The sequence below is a fragment of the Osmerus eperlanus genome, chromosome 14 (genome assembly GCF_963692335.1).
Source record: "Osmerus eperlanus chromosome 14, fOsmEpe2.1, whole genome shotgun sequence".
NCBI classification, from domain to species: Eukaryota; Metazoa; Chordata; class Actinopteri; order Osmeriformes; family Osmeridae; genus Osmerus; species Osmerus eperlanus.
This window is the reverse complement of record NC_085031.1, coordinates 12,450,482-12,469,479: the sequence shown is the minus strand read 5'-3', so window position 1 is coordinate 12,469,479 and position 18,998 is coordinate 12,450,482. Positions and strand designations below refer to the sequence as shown.

The following is an 18,998-nucleotide window of genomic DNA, read 5'->3' as shown; positions in this document are numbered from 1 at the left end:
TCGGTGCTTTGGGTCACATGAGGAGGAAAAGAGGGATGGAGTGAAGGGAAGAGAGGAAAGAAGGCTACCTTGTTTTCGTCTTTGTGGTGTTCAGGGTGACTGTCCTGGTCGGTCATCCCCTGAGGAGAGGAGGAGCGAGGCTGGAGAGAATGAGAGAGTGATAAGAGAGGAAGGTGAAATACGTCTTTTCAATAAATGTCTCATCACCTCCCATCTCTCCTCGCTATCGACCGGATCTGTCCATCAGTGTCAGTCTCTCCTTCTCTCTGGCTAGATCAATGTATAATCTACATCTCCATCTCTTTTTTCTCTCCCTCTCTGTCTTTTGTTCTGCTTGATTGACTGCGCTTCAAAAGTGCCTGAGGGCTCTCTGTCTTCAGTTCCTTTTCCTCTCACTCTCTCTTTCTCGCTCACTCCGTTTATATCTCTCCACACACCACATGTGAAACAGACAGACGCAGCGATGTAAAAGGCCAGTGATTGGCCAATACTTACGAGGTAGCAGCTGTTGACGAATCCGCAGGAGGGGATGGTGTCGTGGGCGGAGGCCAGCAGAGGCTCCACGGAGCTGTCGGAGGAGGTGGTGCTGCCGGAGCGAGAGGACGCGCCGAAAAACACCTCGGCCTGGGAAGACTGCACACACACACGCATGCACGCGCATACATGAAACACATACTGCAATGCACTCCCTGGCAAAGCTATGGCCAAGAGTGTGTGTCAGTGTGCGTCAGCGTGTGTGCACTTCTCACCTCATGGTCAGGTGTGGGCGAGGGGGTGAGGGAGATCAGAGAGTGTTTGCGCGGCGTGGTGCCCAGCGCCAGGCTCTGGTCTGTGGGTGCAGGCTGGCGTGCTGCCGGCCTCTCCCACTGGGTGGTGCCCGTGGGGATGTGCCAGTAGTAGATGCCCGCCATGTCCGTGATCTTCTTCCATCCTGGCGGCAGATCGGGGTCCGTCTGGAACGACTGCTCACTCCAGATATCTGACACGCACACACACACACCAGGGGTATAAGTGTTTAAGGGTTGTTATGGTAAACTGATTACCATACAATGCGTACGTGGGCTGTACTAGACTGTTTTTCTTGTGATTCTCCATGGTGACGTAACATCTGAGGGTTGAACAACTTGTTTATAGCAGCTACAGTTTCATACAGGGAGTCTTTCCATAGACCAACAGCTAAGGTCTGAACTGTGCACCTGTTTGGTGCATAGGACATTTTTTGAAAAAGACACACACAGACACACACACACACTGAATAATATAGCCCAAGTCCCATGAAATCGAAGGCCTGGTAGAACAGGCTGCTGGTGTTTAAAACAGTGGCCACACATCATTCTTCCCATGACTTGGCTTATCAGTTTTATGTGTGTGTTTGTGTGCAGTAGGGTTAGGCTAGGGTATGGGTCCAAATCACTGCACTTCTCACAGATGTATGTTCACAACACACACACAATCAGTGGACAGGTGACAAACGGCCCTAGTCGTAAAGCTGATGCGACTCTGAATTAGGGGGCATAGCAGGTTGTAAAGGTGATATAAGCCTGGTGAGTGTATGAAGAGGTGGTGTGTGTGCGAGTGTGTCCCAAACAGCTAGCCCTAACTGCTGACCAGGCCGATAAAAAAACAGCCTGCAGGTCTGTCACTACGACGACGGTCCATTTGTCATCATGACGACTAAACTGGTTTGGCTCATATTGAGATGGAATTTAGATATGAGGGGAGAGGGAGGTAACAACTCCAGATACACACACACACGCACACACACACCTGAAGATAGTTTATTTAGGAAGAGACACCTCAAAGACAGTGAGCTCACGAGACACAAACCCACAGATTGACCCAACATCCCATGGGATTCCATTGTTTGCAGAGGTGCAAAGGATGCCGGGAGAGTGAGTTCTTCCCCACGGGGAAACTAGGTCACCGTGTTCGAGACTACAACAGGGACTTGAGTGTGTCTCTGGGGCTTTTGTGTAAAGATGGATATTTTCAAGAGGGTGAAAGAAAATGGGTGAAAGGGGGGGATTGATGAAGACAAATTGCAGGAAAAGGGGCAGGGAGGATGGAAAGGCTGCTGAAAATATATTTTTCTCTCAAAGTAGCAACACTGAACCGACCCAGAGATATGGAGACACACACACACGCAACTGTCTGATTTTGTGTTTTGTTTGTCTTGGTCTCGTCTCTACGCAGTAAATCATAGCTGGAAGTTAATAGAGCCAACATAAGCTTCCATGTTAGCTTTAGCTCAGCAACGTCAGTATTAGGCAAGCCCATTCAGGATCCATCTTACCAGGACAGCACTTGATATGCTAAAGGTTAGCATCCGTGTATGCAGCCTCTGGCTCTGTTCCATTGCAGAGCTGAGTAGCTGTTAGCCTCAGCTAGCTTCAGTTAGCATGCAGCCCCAGAGCAGAGCAGAGTGGGGGAAGGGGGGTATGGCTCGAGCCAGAAAACACCCAGGCACTCTGAGCTGTAAATCACAGCACTGACAGAGGCTACAGTACACACACACACACACACATCTATGCTGACACATTCAATACACGCTTGCACTCAGACTGTCTGACAACAGAGCAGAAATCTGTGGAGACAATCCAAGAAAAACACACACACACACACAGAACACACACGAAAACATCAACTTTAATAACTATATCTCCCCCTCTGGTTTTCCCTTCCCCTCCATCTCACCTACATTCAACAAGAGCACGCACATGCACAGACACACACACACACTCTCCAGTCTGACCGGGCTAACCCGTGGTTGGTACCTACCCTCGTAATTGACAATCACAATGGCCAGCATGTAGTCTTTCCCCAGCATCATCACTAACCCCCGCTCCTGCTGCCTCTGCCAGCACGCAGGAGAGACACGAAGGACAGAGAGAGAGAGAGAGAGAGAGAGAGAGAGAGAGAGAGAGAGAGAGAGAGAGAGAGAGAGAGAGAGAGAGAGAGAGAGAGAGAGAGAGAGGGATAGAGGGAGAGAGAGAGAGAGAAGCCGGGATGGGAGGTAAGGGAGAATGAGAGAAAGAGGTAGGGGAACAGAGAGACAGAGAGAGAGAGATAGAGACAGACAGAGAGATAAAGAGACAGAGACGGAGAGAGAGAGCGAGAGAGAGAACGAGAGAGAGAGCGAGAGCGAGAGCGAGAGAGAGAGAGAGAGAGGGGATAAAAAGAAAAGAGGGAGAGAGTGCGAGAGGTTGTCTATACCCAACACATGTCTTGTTGTTGTTGTTGTTGTTGTTGTCGCTGCCTCCTCTCACATGAACAACGAAGCCCTCCTCACCACATTTCCTGCCCTGCTCAGAGGAGAAGAGGAACTGGAGGAACGCTCCGCCGTCTTTCCCTCCCTCCCCCCGGTTGCCATAGCAACCCCCGATCATCTTTCCTGCAGCCTCACCAGCTACTGACTCAAGTCAGCTGGGAGTGGGGAGGAGTGGGGGGTGGTATAGTTGTATTTTGAATGTGTGTGTGTGTTTGACCCTATGTGTGAAAGCAGGGTCACAGTGGGCCTCTAACCCACATGATCCCAAGAGGAATCTGACACACACCTGTGATAACAACACTCTCAGCCCAACGAGAGCGAAATAGAATCTCAAATGTTATTTGTCTCTCTGAGGCAGACTCAGAGTAGACAGACACACACACAGACACACACACAAATAAATCAACCCTGGGAGAACAATCCCCCTTTCCACCATTCTCTGCTTTTTATCACCTGCGTTTTCATCAATACACACACATCTCCAAGCACCATCACACACACATCTCCAAGCACCATCACACACACACGGAGATCAGGGCATATGGTCTCGAGGACAGAAAGAAACTCCTGCAGCAGGTCTACAAATCTGTGGTGTACACAACACTGTGTGTGTCTGTGTGTGTGTGTGTTGGTCCACCCTGCGTCTGCGTCCTCCTGTGAATATTTACAGCTTGTTTACGACCCCCTCTGCTGGGGCGGGTGCACTGCAGTATGAGAGAAGAAGAAGGAGGGACGCAGAAGAAGAAAGTGGAGATGAAGAAAGTGAAGTACAGGTCAATGGAGTGGCTATGTGACAGTCCTACTAGACTGCAAATGGAGCGAGGGGCATGATGGGAAAAAAGAGAGATAGACAGTGTGACAGGACAGCGAGAAAAAAGGAGGGGACGAAAAGAGGGTGATAGAGACAACCCTGGGCTGAACCTATGGCATTTCACATACTGTAATCAGTATCACCAGAAACAAACTGCTGGTCCAGGTCAGTGTTTGGATACAGAGATTAGACACACACACACACTCAAAACAGGAAAGCTTCCCATCCCCACCTGGGGCTACTTCCTGTTTCAGAGGGATTGTGGGAGACGGAGAGGCAGATTTACAGTTTGTTATTCTTTTCTAGCCATGACCGAGTACAGCTCGTACACACACACACACACACACACACCCTTTCACACGTTCACGGTCAGAAAGAACCTCTCATCAGGATGGAGGGATGGGAAACCACCGAGTTGCAGAGAGAAGAGTAAAAAAACTAGAGCTAGTCAGCTGAACCACAAACACACACACACACGCACACACACACAAGCACACAGATACACACACTTAAGAGCTGTCTCTTCCATATTTAATAACAGCTTAGCTTTACTGCATGCATTAGATGGGCGTTCTGTTCTGTAACGATGTCCAGTAAGTGTGTGTGTGTGTGTGTGTGCGCGTGTACCTGTATCCTCAGGTGAGTTGCTCTCCTGAGACAGTGTGGTCCAGCTAGACTCCTCATCGCTGGGGTTGAGGTTCTGGATGCGGTTGAGAGCACAGTCCGTCTTGGCTCCCGTCCGCCTGTCCTTCTTTGTTTCCGGAGAGGAGGAGGACGAGGAGGAAGTGGAGGCCACCGAGAGGAGGGGTGTGTCCTCCGGGCTGGGCTGTCTGGGGGGGGATGGAGGTGGAGGCAGCAGGGGAGAGTCCCTGCCTGATTGGAGGAGCTTGATGCTGGGGAGGAGGTCCGAGATGAGCCCCTGACCTGGAGCTTCTCTCTTGTTCTCGAGGAGACTGTTGTCCTTCATCAGCAGGGGGCTCTTCTCATCCTGCCCCTCTTCCTCATCCTCCACCGTCATCTTCCCCAGGGCTTCCTTCTCAGACAGGATGCTGATGTCATCGCTGTCATCCGTCTCCGCCACGTTCGTGTCACGGTCCAAACTGACGTCGGCGTTGCTTTTCAGGTTGAGGACCTCCAACGTTTTTGCGTCGAGGTCGAGGCCGGGGCCGGGTGTGGGGACGACGTCATCCCAGTCGTTGTTGGTCAGGGTCTGCCTGCGGTGATCTGCGTTGGTGTTGCGGTCGTCTGTGGACGAGTTGGAGTCTGAGTCCGAGTCGGTGGTGTTCCTGTTGTGGTCCTGACGCTCGGCCGCCTTGCGCTGCTGGTTGACGCCGTTCTTTGCCAGCTTGGGGTTGTTCGGAGTGGATGACACTGGCGGCGACGATGACAACGAGGATGGGGGCATTCCTTCGACAAGCCCCATGGCGCTTTGGATACTGGTCAGGGCGTACTTCTTACGACACTTGGGGGGCGTGTCCGAGCCCTGCTTGATAACATCACCACTCAGCAGCTGGTTGTGGGAGGAGCGAAGGCTGAGGGAGTTGGGCGGGGCAACTGGAGGGCTATTCCTATTGGCCACATCTACTGACATCATCCCGGCAAAGGAGTCCACTAGGATTGGCAAAAAAGAGAGCTAGTACATAATATGTATGTGTGTGTGTGTGTGTGTGTGTGTGTGTGTGTGTGTGTGTGTGCCTGTGTAGGCATTTAACCTGATATGAGAGCAGTCGTCGACTGGTGTAAGTTGCAGTGTAGGGATCAGCAATTGGTGCTCCACATCTGAAAATAAACCACAAACACACACACATACACACGTCACACAAATTAGGATTAAAAGAATCTGAAGAATTCCAAGTGCTTTCAGGGAACGCTAGATAAAGTAGCCACCCATGTGGAACACAGCTGCAGTTTGTGCTTGTGAGAAAGTGTGTGTGTGTGTTAAGTGTTTGCTTGTGTGTAATGAAACAGATGAAGATGACTAAACAGATATAACTCAGGAAATCTTTATTACCAGCTAGGGTTTGTGGGTAAACCCATGGTGGTGCACATCCATTTTGGGTGTCTCCCCTAACTGACCAATCAGAAGGCAGGCCGCTCTCTGAGCCAATGAGATGGCTTCACACAGGAAATTGCTTCTTCCTGTAGGAAACAACACACACTGGGTGAGCAAACTTGTGTGTGCAAGAGAGAGAGAGAGAGAGAGAGAGAGGTGGTGGGATGAAATAGAGAGGAAGGGAGAGAGAAACAGACTGCAGGAGACTATATAAAATTAATAATTCACACCTTCTTATCAAAGATTAAAAAGTGTGTATGCTCCCACTACCACTTTAGCATATAACCGCCAGAACACATCAGTTAAGATCGTAAAAACATCTCGTAGGAAATTTATAAACTCCTAATAAACTCCTGAACTACCTCACCTCCATCATTCTCTCTAAATGTGAATACACTAGCACACACACAAAGACAAAACGTATGTGGTAATGTTTGCATTTTTAGCTACCAGATTAGAGCAGGAATATTAAGCTGTAACATTAAATAGCAAGAAACAGGGGGTCCATAATCTGGCAACTTGTGTATTTCAGAAAAGCGTTTTGGATCTTGAGATCAGGTCAGTGTTTGGTTTCCTGGTGGCTAAAGTGAACATGGAGGAAAATAAGCTGACCCTGGGTCAGCAGTTAAGATGAGCCCAGGGGCCAAAGCAGAGGGTGGGATAAAAAATACAAGACCCTATGAGCATTTTATAGTTAAGTTTTAGAATAACACCATTCCTTTATGGAAGAGTTGGCCCCTGCCCAGTCAAGAGCCCAGTTAAATCTTTTCCCCCTCTTTCCCCTTTTTTCTCTGTGTTTGGGGGGGAGGCAGAGAGACAGATGTCCAGTTATCGCTCCCTGGTTCTCACTGGTTTTTAATGAAGATGCAAATTGGACAGTGGGAGGGGAATACACACACACACATACAGCTCATGTGGAGAACTCAGCCAAGGACAGAGGCTAGGAAAACGATGCATGAAAGCGCATCATAAAACAACATCATAAAAACATGCAGCATTCTGGGAAGTGACAAGGGAACTCAACTCTCGGGCTCTTGCTGCGACAGGTCCACATACCAGCACAGGAGTGCGTGTTTGTGTGTGTTATTTTCTGTGTAGCGTAAAAGATAAACACTCAACTACCACCCAACTACAAGCAATTTAGCCATCTTCCCACATTTATATCTCCACCCATCCTTGACAAAAAACTTTGCTACAGTATCAAATCAGAAGGATCTCTGGAGAACTTTATGTGAAAGTAGTGCAAAATACCATCTTGACTTCAAAGTACATACAAACAAACCATCTAGAGCCATAGACTGGTTACAACTGCATGTCTTTATTTTCTTCAAATTCATTCTATTCTGTTCTTCTTGAGATGATCTTTGATGTAACCCAATTTGATGCCAAACATGTTATATGTCAGATAGGGAATTTCTCAGTGGAAGGTATATTACATTTTAGAGAATCTCAAATTCACAGGGCCTCTCCATCTCACTCTCTGGCAAAAAGATTTGAAAACGGGGTTATACTGGGGAACTAGGCTGGGACTGGGAGACTGTGCTGGAGCAGAGAATGGTTAGCAAGGATGGGCTGGGCTGAACTGGGCTGGGTCCCACCAGCCACTGAAGCCCCTCACAACTCTTAGCTGTGGCCAGAGGGGTTAACCAGAGATTAGAAGGCCCACACTGGGAGGGAAAACCACACACACACCCACAGTGTCTCCACACACGGGGAACAAAAACATGTTTTGCACAGATACACATCTACTCTCACACATCTCACATACACTTGCCGACACCAAATGATACACACACAAGTAATAGGAAGCCAAATGTTGTACTACTAGGCAGTGATCTTTGACTTTTGACATGATGGCCTACTTCAGTTTGTGTGTTGTGTGTGTCACAGGCCAAAGTATAGCAGGGGACTAGCTCAGGCTAGAATGACGGGAACAGCTGCAAATCCACCCCATCCATCTAGCCTCTTTCCTCTGACACACACACACACACACCCACACACACACACACTAGACAGAACCCCCCTCCCAGACACACACACTAGACAGAGCCCCCCTCCCACACACACACTAGAGAACCCCCCTCCTACACACACACACACACTAGACAGAACCCCCCTCCCACACAGTCACACACACACACACACTAGACAGAACCTCCTTTCCACACACACACACTTTTTTCTCTTCTTTAATCCATCCGCCAAGTGGATGACATGAAACTCCTCCCCTCCCTTTTCCCTCTCCTTTATATTTGGTATTTTTTCTCTTTCCTCTTCTCCTCTCCTCTAAATCTCCCTTGACTTGGACACAAAATAGTATGTGAAACCTCAAAAACACCAGTCTCTTTCCCTACAGCCCGAATTTGCACTCCTCTCTGTTTGAAACCTATCTTTCACAAGTAGGAAAAACAACAAAAAACAGGTAAAACACAAAATCACCAGATCCCAGAAAAAAAAATAGATGGTGTTTCTGTCAAGACAAAATGCTAATGGAGGAGAGAGGAGAGAAAGAGAGTGTGTTTTTCTAACTTCAGGATTACAGAGAGTAAATAAGCATTAGAAGACAATACCATGAGATATTCTTAGATCTTTCTAAATTTATTTTCATTGGCCAGTCTAAGCAGAAAGGTCTTTTAGTGCTGGTCCTTTGATAAGCCAGCTGGTCTGGCAGTGTCAGAGCCTTTAGCTAACCGCAGAGATGAGAACAGGAAGATAAAACTTCATTCTAGACTCTACAGGCCAGTCCAACCCCACAGTTCACAACAGAAAAGGGGTACAGATGTGACAAAAGGGATCCACAATGGCTCCGCATTAACAATTGAAGTACAACTGAGTAGATGCCCACTATGTATGTGTGTGTGTATGTGTGTGTTGTTGTGTTTCCCAGTACTGTCAATTGGAGGAAATAACACTGACTAAAAGGGAAAGAAAAACACTTAGACCAAGGCGTCAAAACATTCAGACTTATTATACACTCGCACACATAAGCATGAACACACACACACACACACTTGCAGGGTAGAGCATGTGAGCTATGTGGGATTCCCACAGTTACGTGGACGTGGGGTGCCCTTGCCGTGGTATGCAGTCAGCGTGTGAAGGGCAGATGAAACAAGATCCCCACTATAATTCAACGCGTTTATTCGTGGTTTAAAGGGCCCAATGAGCTTGCAGGGTGTGTTTTTGTGTGAGTGCAAAAAACGGAGAGAGAGAGAGAGAGAGAGTGTCAAAGCTATCATTTTCCTCTGACTGGCGGTTTACGCTGGGAGAGAGAAAGAGAGAGAGAGACAGAGAGAGAGACAGAGAGAGTGACCACAAAAGAAAGAAGAGTGAGAAGACAACAATGGAGGAGAGAGGAAATGTTCAGGGTGTGCCAAACAATCTGAGGAATGTCTCGTCTTGGGGATGGTGTGTGTGTGGAGTGGTGGTGGGGGGTTGGAAAGCTCTAATTGGTCACCAAAAGAGAACATCAGCGCGCACACATGCACACGTGTTAATGGTTAGCAGTTGCCGTACCCATACAGCCATGCCAGTTAAATAATCTAGCGTTCTAGCCACGCATGCAGAACGGCCAGGCTTTCTGAAGACAAAGCACAACATTTTTAAAATTACAAACAAAAGTGAGAAAGACAATAGTGTTCATCTTTGGTATAATGGGTGGCTTACTGGTGTGTGTATGTACGTGCGTGTGTGTGTGTGTGTATTATCATCGTACCTGGGTATCAATAGGCCCTGATGCTTCTATTGGTCAGGACAGATGGACACCCATCCAACAGAGAAACAGATGCCGTGTCAACTGGAAAGACCAAGAAGAAAGAGGAGACCCAGAGGCTTGTGAAGTGTGACTATTAAAACACACACACACTGACACACACACAGTTAGAGGAGGAGAGTGGGAGATAAGCGCAGAGAGGAGGAGAAGAGTGAGATGCAGAGCAGGAGTGAAATGGAGCCTCACATATTTCATATACAGCCTCAGAAACCAGACACCTCTCAAACACACACACACACACTCGGCAACACACATAAACACACACACACGTAACAACACACACAAACACATACGCACGAGACAACACTAAAAAACATACACATGCAAAGTTATAAGCTGTGTGGAGCTGGCTTTAACTGCAGATGTTATGAACAAAATTCCGTGTGTGTGTGTGACCACACACACACGTCTTACTTGTAAGCACACTGACTGAGGCCCTATGAAATGGAAATAACTATATAACTCAAAGTGTATTAGAGCCAAGAAAAGATTTCATGGATTTGGAGACTTGGGAAAAAGTTCAGGGCTACCCTTCCCCCTCTCCTCTCCAGCTCAATCCACCTCTCTCCCTCTTCCTGTCTGTTCCCCCCTCCTTATTCATGTTAGGTAGAGGAAGATAGCTACTCTGACGAAATTCTTCACTACCAACACACTGCTAATTTATGAAGATTCTTGCAGTGCATATTTTGTCCTTCACCCTGAGAGTTTGAATAATCCAGGGAGCACAATGTCTATCTCTCCCACGCACATATGCTCACAAACACACACACACACACACACACACACAGAGGGGAGAGAGACAAACAGTGGGAGTTTAGCCAGTGGCGTCTCTGTAATGAGTCCACAGCTATTTCCTGGACGCGTCACCAACAACAACAATACAAAAAGAGAGCAGAACCCCATTGGAACACACACATCTACACACCCCCCCCACACACACACACACAAAGGTGCAGTGAGGAGCAGGATATCCTATATTTAGCCACTGCTACTATCTAACAGGACATCCGAGATGACAGGGTCTAGACTCAGACTATACAGCCCTTCCTACCGTTAAGTGTATGTGTGTCTGTGTGTGTGTGTGTGTGTGTGTGTGTGTGTGTGTGTGTGTGCGTGTGTGTGTACACTCCCTCTGTGTCAGGGTGCATTAAACAGCCGGTAGCAACATGTCCCTTGATGATGTCACAGGGTCCTGCGTCATTTTTCCACTCCTTTAATTGGCTTGAGCTGGCTATCAGGAGAACGAATATAATGTAATCTATAGAAAAACTCAAAACTCAACAAAGAGAGCAAGAGAGAGAGAGAATGAGAGAGAGAGAGAGAGCGAGAGAGAAACATAGGAAAGGAAAAAAGAAAGGAAGACAAAGATGAAAAAGAGAAATGTGAGACAAGGTAAATCAAAAAAGAGGTCGGAGAGAAGGGAGACAATGAAAAGAGAGGGGAACACAGCAAGTGAGAGAAAGCTAGAGATTGAACAAGGAGAGAGAGAGAGAGAGAGAGAGAGAGAGAGAGAGAGAGAGAGAGAGAGAGAGAGAGAGAGAGAGAGAGAGAGAGAGAGAGAGAGAGAGAGAGAGAGAGAGAGAGAGAGAGAGAGAGAGAGAGAGAGAGAGAGAGAGAGAGAGCGAGCAAGAGTGATTCTTCAGAACAGGAATGTCATGTCTCTGCCAATCTAACTAACGGGACCAACATACTCATCTCCAACTCTAGCTCTCTCTTCTACACTCTCACTAACTAACTCTCTCAGCAGAACCTTGCCGTTTCATAACAGCAATGCAGGGTATTCTTGTCTGACAGAACATTGGTTTTGGACCAGGCCCGTACGACTTGGCCTTCACAGATGGGCCGCAATGCAAATCGACACAGTGACGTCCAAGGAGCGCACCGGTCTGTCACTGTTTGGAGCAAACATGGCCAGGGCTGTCAATCACCTCAACTGTCAATGTGAAGCCAATGGCAACTGGCATCAATGGTTGGACTTAGACTGCAGACCTATTCATGTTATATTGTATTCTACTGAATTTAACTGTGTTCTATCCTATTCTGTTCAAACAGAGAATATAAAAGAGGACATGAAGACTTGTTGTTTAGAACCAGATCACTGAAGGTCAGGACAAAGACTGAGAGAGATGCCGTAATTAAAACAGTGTACCAAACTTCAGTCTCCACGGCTCAGCAGCCACATCTGGTATTCACCACAGGAAGCGACATCATCTTCGCAGGGCACTGGACATGTCACTACGATTCGACCGCAGTGGTCACGCTTTGCATCCCCCTTCCCGCAATTCCCAAATCCAGCTCTCTCAGGACCTGTTCTGTCTTGACCAATCACCAGATTGGAATGTGTTCTCCTGTCCAATCAGAGTGTGATTCAGAGTTTAGTTTTGGTTTTACCAGGAAGCAGTAAGTAATTTATGACATACTAGGGACTACATTGCAGAGCAACATGTCCACCTTACTGATGAAGACTCAAGGCTGAACACACATTGGGCTTTGTTCTTTTTCAATTTCACGGAGTGTGTGCACCTGATGAAGGTCAAACTGAACCCAACAGAGACAATAAAAGCCCTTATGCAGCTGAACTCAAAACGGAAAGGTTGAAGATAAGTGCAGTGATGTGAAAAAGCTGTGAACTTTGCACAAAAGGTGATACATCAACAAACACATCAACATGCGTGAGTGCATGAGAGAGAGAGAAAGAGAGAGAGAGAGACAGAGATAATTTTTTGAATTCTTTCAATGTGGATTTGCATGTGATGAATATTCTGCATACAGAGAAGCCAATTACAAGCCAGAACTGACAACTACATGAATGTCAGTACCATGTATCTCTCTCTCTCTCTCTCTCTCTCTCTCACACACACACACACACAACTGACAGAGACAGAATAGTGTGAGTGTGCTGGAGAGAGCTAAAAAGAAAGCGAGTGAGAGAGAAACAAAAAAAAAGAATGAAAGATGGGGACAAACATTCACTTTCACACCCTGCAGGGAGAACAGGGCCTCTGTGCTCCTTCACTGTCCAAACACACCTCACGGCTGCCTGCTCCCTGCAACAACAACAACCACACACACACACACACACATGCACACACAGGACAATAACCCTATTGTGGGGCCTCCAATAAAGGGAAGATAGAGAGATGGAATACAGAATGAGAAAAGATTGACAGAGTGGACTTGATCTCACACGATCAGTTAGGAGTGGTCGGCTTGCACACAAGCCCAGGCCAATATGAATCAACAGGACTGCAGTGAAACAGTGAAACAGCGAAAGTCTTCTGTCCACGTCAGTCATCCAACGTTCACAAAGTCAGCCTAAATCACACTACGCTCGCACACAGTCACACATTTGTTTTGTCAAGGGCGGGACAGCGGTATTGTTTCACAGGGGAAGCAGGGTAGTGATAACAGCTCTCTCTCCACCTTATCTGATGGCTCACACACACACACACACACTCAAGCTTGATCTCTCAGGCTTTTTTCTTACTCATCAGCTGTCATAATTGAACCTGACCAACACACATGACCATACAGGTATTGCAAAGCACGATGCATGCAGACACACACACACACATACATGTGATACCATACACATTGAAGACCAGAGGAAACCTACACTTCCGGTCTGGGGGGTATTTTGAGGGTATCTGGGTTATGAAGGATATTTTGGGGGCCTGACGATACTAGGGAGTCACAAGGTGACAGCTTACATTACCACACTGCTATATTTGTCCTGACACACTGCCTGTGTGTGTGTGTGTGTGTGTGTGTGTGTGTGTGTGTGTGTGTGTGTGTGTGTCTATATCTAAAATACTAGGAGAGGCAGCAGAACTTCCACACCAGCCAAAAACTGAGCAATGAATTTGAGCTTTGAAACACTGAGTAGACCAATAAAGGCACACACACACACACACACACACGCACACCCACAGGGTATGCGGCATTCGGTCCAAAACTTGGCCCATGAACATCCTAATCACTTTTTCCACAGTCAGCAAGTCTTGGTGTCGGACAGCAGCGAGAGAGAGAAAGCAGAGAAAGAGAGATGGGGACGAATATAAACCAACTTCATAACACAAGAACCTTCCACAAAAATGACTACAACCTTTTCAAATGTGTTGATGAGTATGATGGTCTACGGTCTGTTACTACATGTATTAATAATAAATAATAATACATTCATAATTTAATACTCTCACATGTATATGCCACTTTGGAGACATTTTTTATATGTCTGCTAAATGAATAAATTGTTAAACTGAAAAATGTAATAATTGTATGCAATCATCAAACCAGGATTTCAACCAAACCTCTCAGGTCTAACACAACTGGCTTAAACTATACCTCTCATTTAATTAAAAAAATAATTACATCTTTATTCCCTTCCCTTTGAAATATTTGTAATAAACTCCCAGATTACAATCTGAACCCCAAAACAGGAAAGTTGTTCAGGAGAATAATTTTCTTGATTTTCAAGAAGCCAAACTCAGGAAAGATAAACAGTCAATTAAGTGGCTCCATGTTTGTGTAAAACAAACAAACCCATTATCCCATGTCGGCCTAGTTAAACTACCCCATAAGCCTGGAAACGATTACAGCACAGCCAGAACCGAGAAGATACAGTTCATCCCCAGTCCCCACCCCCCACGGCCCCAGGCTTGCAATGGACAGCCTAGCACACGGCACAGAAGTCAGGCTACTCAATGCATGATAACAGTCCCTGGGTGCCACCGTCTCACAATGGAACTCATTAATAACGAAGCTCTTAGGACAAGAAGAGCTCAAACAATGCTGACTGCAAGAAGCCTAGTTGCACCCATGTGACGCAGCAGACTTGTACTTTTTGACAGATAGTCCACAGTGCAGAAGGGTGTGCGGGCAGGGTGGACAACTGGACAGGGAGAGCTATGTCCGCAAGGGACCAACACCTCCCCCTGCGACACGTTGACTCGCCCCAAAGAGCTAACAAAATTATCTCACCTATGTGACCGTTGACTAGACACTGCGGACGTGGTTCCGTTAGGCTAAACATTGACATATAATCGGAGCATCATGCTGAATCAGGACGGAGCCCATAGCCTCGCCTGCTTTTCTTAGCATACAAGACAACCGACAACCATTTGTCTTTAAAGCATAATAATATTTAACAAACTTTCTATGAGAAACAAGCTGACGTTATTTTCAATGTGATGGCCTATATCATTTGTCAGTGACAAAAATATTGATAACCGATCACTAAAGTCAAACCCCAGCCTACCACCCGCAGCAGCGGTCAATGTTTGGCAACAATGTTGCAAGAGGCCGACTCATGTTTGTTTGGCTGTCTTTTTTGTTGAGCTACTAAATCTATATTGACAAGAAACACGCATCATGAAATCGAAACAATTAGAGACAGCAAAGTCACTGCTTTGTCCCGACAGTGGTACTGGAAAAAGCCCATCTGTCGCCGCAGACTCATCTCTTCTTCCCCACCTTCGTCCGACTTTGCAACAGAGCAAGCCCCCAATATACAGTAGACTACGAGGCTACCTCGCCCGAATGAGAAGTTGGAAACCTTGCTAAGCCATTCTTTTGGGCTATAGTAATTATTTTGCGTCTGCAAGACAATAGACAGTAGCGCCCGTATTCGAGCGAAATGATTGGCATCACTCACCTCCCCATGTAAGCTATACTCGCGTCTTCGCTGCGCTTCTTTTTCCTTCTCGCTGCTCTCTTCTCCTCCCTTCCAGATGCCGCTGCTTTCCAGGGGGAAGGGGCTGCGCAGGTCCGGAAACGAATGGTCCTATCACATAGTTTAGCCTGTTGTATATAATCTACTTTTCTATTGATTACAGTACAGTTAAACTATTGTAAAAGTATGTATCATGAATGAAGCCATTTTCGGGAATAGGCATACTTGGGTAAACCTAATGGAGGGAAACGTTTTATTCCTTTTCATCGACTAGTGTGTCATCCCAAAAAGCATTAATGTGACAAAGCACACCTGCTGAACTGTTTTACAACTGACAGAAGTGTTGGGCTCTGATTTAGACTACAAACACTTGAGGGGTAGTTTGGATTTGATGAAATGTCCATGTTGACAGACAAACAAAACATAATAAAAGTATCACAAAGTAATAAGGAAAAGTTACAGGGTCCAAAACAGCATGAATAAAAAATAGGCAACCGTAGGATATTCTAGACGCACTTTATGAAAGAGAAACTTGCACAACTTCATGGACTGACTCGTTTGCTAGTGAGAAGAATTTGGGTGCTACGTACTTATAGGCTACAACAACATAGGCCTGGATTGTCGGCATGGCTATTAGCCTATATTATTAATTAATTAAATACAATATTATGTCATTTGTCGTTTCCATTTATTGGGTTTGTCATGTTCCATGAGTCACAATGGTAATCCTCTAACGCTTATGACATCATAACGGAGTCTGTGAGGAAGAGCATTCCACAAAGCTCCACATTCAAAAACACTGCATATCATTGCAACATTACTTTAAGAAATATACTTTAAGTAGCTGGTTCATAAACTCACTAGACAGTAATTTTCCCTCGATGGCGTGCAAATCAATGCACTCTCCCACCTCTGGGAGACATATGAGTGAGTATGACAATATAAACTGCTGTAAAAACTTTACTTTAAAACATATAGCAACAACAGTTAAGCATAACTAAATTATAAATGTGGGATATGCACTTACAACATGATACAAGTGGGCATGTCACTCAAATATTTCAGTTTAGGCAAGTCAAAACTGTGTATTCATCATAACTGTGATATAATTAAATACCAATTGTATTTGTAAGTAAGTTGGATGGATTGTCTGCTGTGGCTCCCCCTAGACACTCATGCCAGCCGCCGTCTGGCTGATGAACCAGATGCAAGTGTGGGACCCAGCCACCTGTTTCTAGAGGAGGAGAGGGAAGCCAGGAAAAAGAGGAGGAGCAAGAGAAAGGGCCAGAGCCATACAGAGAGCAGCAGAGGTGAGGAAAGGAAGGGGAAGAAGAGTCGCGAATTGGAAGAGGAGGAAGAGAAAGAGGAGTCGGGGGAGTCTTTGACGGCATCCTCGTCGTCCTCCTCCCTCTCTCTGTCCCAGGGCAAGACAAAGAGACTCAGGGCAGATTCCAGGAGCTCCAAGATGTCCTCTAATAACAGTGCTGCCAGAACACCAATGACCTCGCATCCCACACATAGAAGAGGTTAGACAGACAGACGGACAGAGTCAGACAGATATAAAAAGAGATAGATGTATTCAAATATAGAGTATATACGAATGTGTGTATGGGTGTGGGTGTGTTTACACATTAGAATCATTTGAGGAGAAGTATGTGGAACAGAATTGTCTTGGCCAAGGGGGCTACGGGTCAGTCTACGCTGGATTCCGTAGAGATGACAACTTGCCTGTGAGATACACACTCTCTCACACACACAGAGCATTGCATCATTTTTATAATTCAACACATTTTTTGAACCCTCCACCCCCACCACCATCTCTTTCAACAGGTGGCAGTCAAGCATGTGCCCATTGCTAAAGTGTTGCGCGCACCTGTGGTGAGTGGACCAATTCCCCTTTTACCCCTACTAACCTACTTACAAATCATAGATTCCATTTCACGGTTCTCATTCTGGTCTCAATGTTATTCAAAACCATGGTCAACAGATAAAATCTCTATTGCACTATTAACTCTAACTGGTTGTTGTGTTCTCTGTGTTTTAGACTCTGGATGGGAAGCTCTGCCAGTTCCCCCTGGAGGTGGTATTATTGTTGATTGTTGGACAGGGTGGGGATGTCATAGGTGAGCAGGTCAGGCGTGAGGCCAGCATTGGAGGAGGAGGGGGGAGTCAGGCAGCAGTTGCGCTCCTGGACTGGTATGAGCTGGACCAGGAGCTGATCATGGTTCTGGAGAGGCCTGTACCCGCTGTAGACTTGTTTGACTACATCCAGGAGAGAGGAGGATTTCTCGCAGAGGATCAAGCCAAGGTGAGTGTGTGTGTGTTAGTGTGGGTGTGTGTTAGTGTGTGTACACAAACGTAAGTCTATCCCAGCCATTCACATCCAGAGAGCTTTTTGTGAAAGTAAATATTTACCACCATATATATGCCCTCCCTCTCCCAACTCTCCATCTCTCTCTCTCTCTCTCTCTCTCTCTCTCTCTCTCTCTCTCTCTCTCTTTCTGTAGGTCATTCTGAGGCAGCTAGTTGAAGCCTTGATAGTATTTCACTCGAGGGGTGTTGTCCACCGAGACATTAAACCAGAGAACATTCTGGTTGAGACCGGTTGTGCTTTTCCACAAATTAGAGTTATAGACTTCGGCTGTGGCTGCTTTTTGAAAGATGGATCCTACACAGAGTTCTTTGGTACGTTCCATACTCGTACTTTCTCTCAGCATCGCCCCAAATCCATATTAAAGAGCAAAGGCGCATCAAACATTTACCATGATGATGAACACAATGCCTTGAGCGGATATAAAAAATCCACAGATTTGCAATTGTACACATTCACACATGTACAGGTGGTATAGCTAAGGTTGTTTTGTGTGTATGTTATGTGTGTGTGTGTGTATGTGTCAGGTACCACTCAGTATATCCCTCCAGAATGGTACCTCCATGGTTCCTACAAGGCTGTTCCATCCACCGTCTGGCAGCTGGGGGTCCTGATGTATGACATTGTGTCTGGGGTATTCCCCTTCAGCTCACACAGGGAGGTCATCAGTGATGAGCCCTACATCAAGAGCCATATGTCCAGGCGTAAGACACACATACACGCAGACCGGACACACAAACAGACACACTCGCACAAATGAGACACACAGAGGAAAACAAATTATTTCTGTCTGTCTCTACCTGACCACAATCTCCTCCATTTCATTCACATTCTTTGCTATCTCTCTTTCTCTCTCTCTCTCTTTCTCTCTCCAGAATGTAAGGACCTGCTGAGGAGGTGTTTGGCAAAGCGCCCCAAAGGCCGGCCCACTCTGGAGGGAATTCTGCTCCACCCATGGCTGCAGTAATCCAGCCCCTCTCCTTCACCTCTGGGAGCACACCAATGGCTTGGTGTGCAACTCACTGACAGTCACACCCCACACCACTTGGGAC

At 46.5% G+C, this 18,998-nt stretch overlaps 2 protein-coding genes across 7 annotated transcripts in view; one reads left to right on the top strand and one right to left on the bottom strand.

Annotated features, from left to right (window-relative positions):
• apbb2b (amyloid beta (A4) precursor protein-binding, family B, member 2b) overlaps positions 1-15,672 on the bottom strand; it is a 28,209-nt gene extending 12,537 nt beyond the window's left edge. For 4 of the 6 annotated variants that reach the window (XM_062478998.1, XM_062479000.1, XM_062479001.1 and 1 more), the window contains exons 1-7: positions 15,558-15,672; positions 6,091-6,218; positions 5,792-5,858; positions 4,707-5,690; positions 750-979; positions 496-633; positions 69-140 (exon numbers count right to left, since the gene is read on the bottom strand). In XM_062478998.1, the coding sequence (XP_062334982.1) occupies positions 69-140; positions 496-633; positions 750-979; positions 4,707-5,673 (1,407 nt within the window). In that variant the 5' untranslated portion in view covers positions 5,674-5,690; positions 5,792-5,858; positions 6,091-6,218; positions 15,558-15,672. Of the gene's footprint in view, positions 1-68; positions 141-495; positions 634-749; positions 980-2,778; positions 2,864-4,706; positions 5,691-5,791; positions 5,859-6,090; positions 6,219-9,847; positions 9,917-15,557 lie in introns of those variants that run through there. The other 2 variants (XM_062478999.1, XM_062479003.1) reach the window with 2 other exon arrangements.
• Positions 15,673-16,716: 1,044 nt separating this feature from the next.
• LOC134033916 (serine/threonine-protein kinase pim-2-like) lies at positions 16,717-18,913 on the top strand. The gene is made up of 7 exons (XM_062478199.1): positions 16,717-17,101; positions 17,211-17,305; positions 17,406-17,453; positions 17,620-17,883; positions 18,083-18,260; positions 18,474-18,650; positions 18,822-18,913. Exons 1-7 carry the CDS (start codon positions 16,717-16,719, stop codon positions 18,911-18,913), a joined length of 1,239 nt encoding a protein of 412 aa, XP_062334183.1.
• Positions 18,914-18,998: the final 85 nt, after the last annotated feature.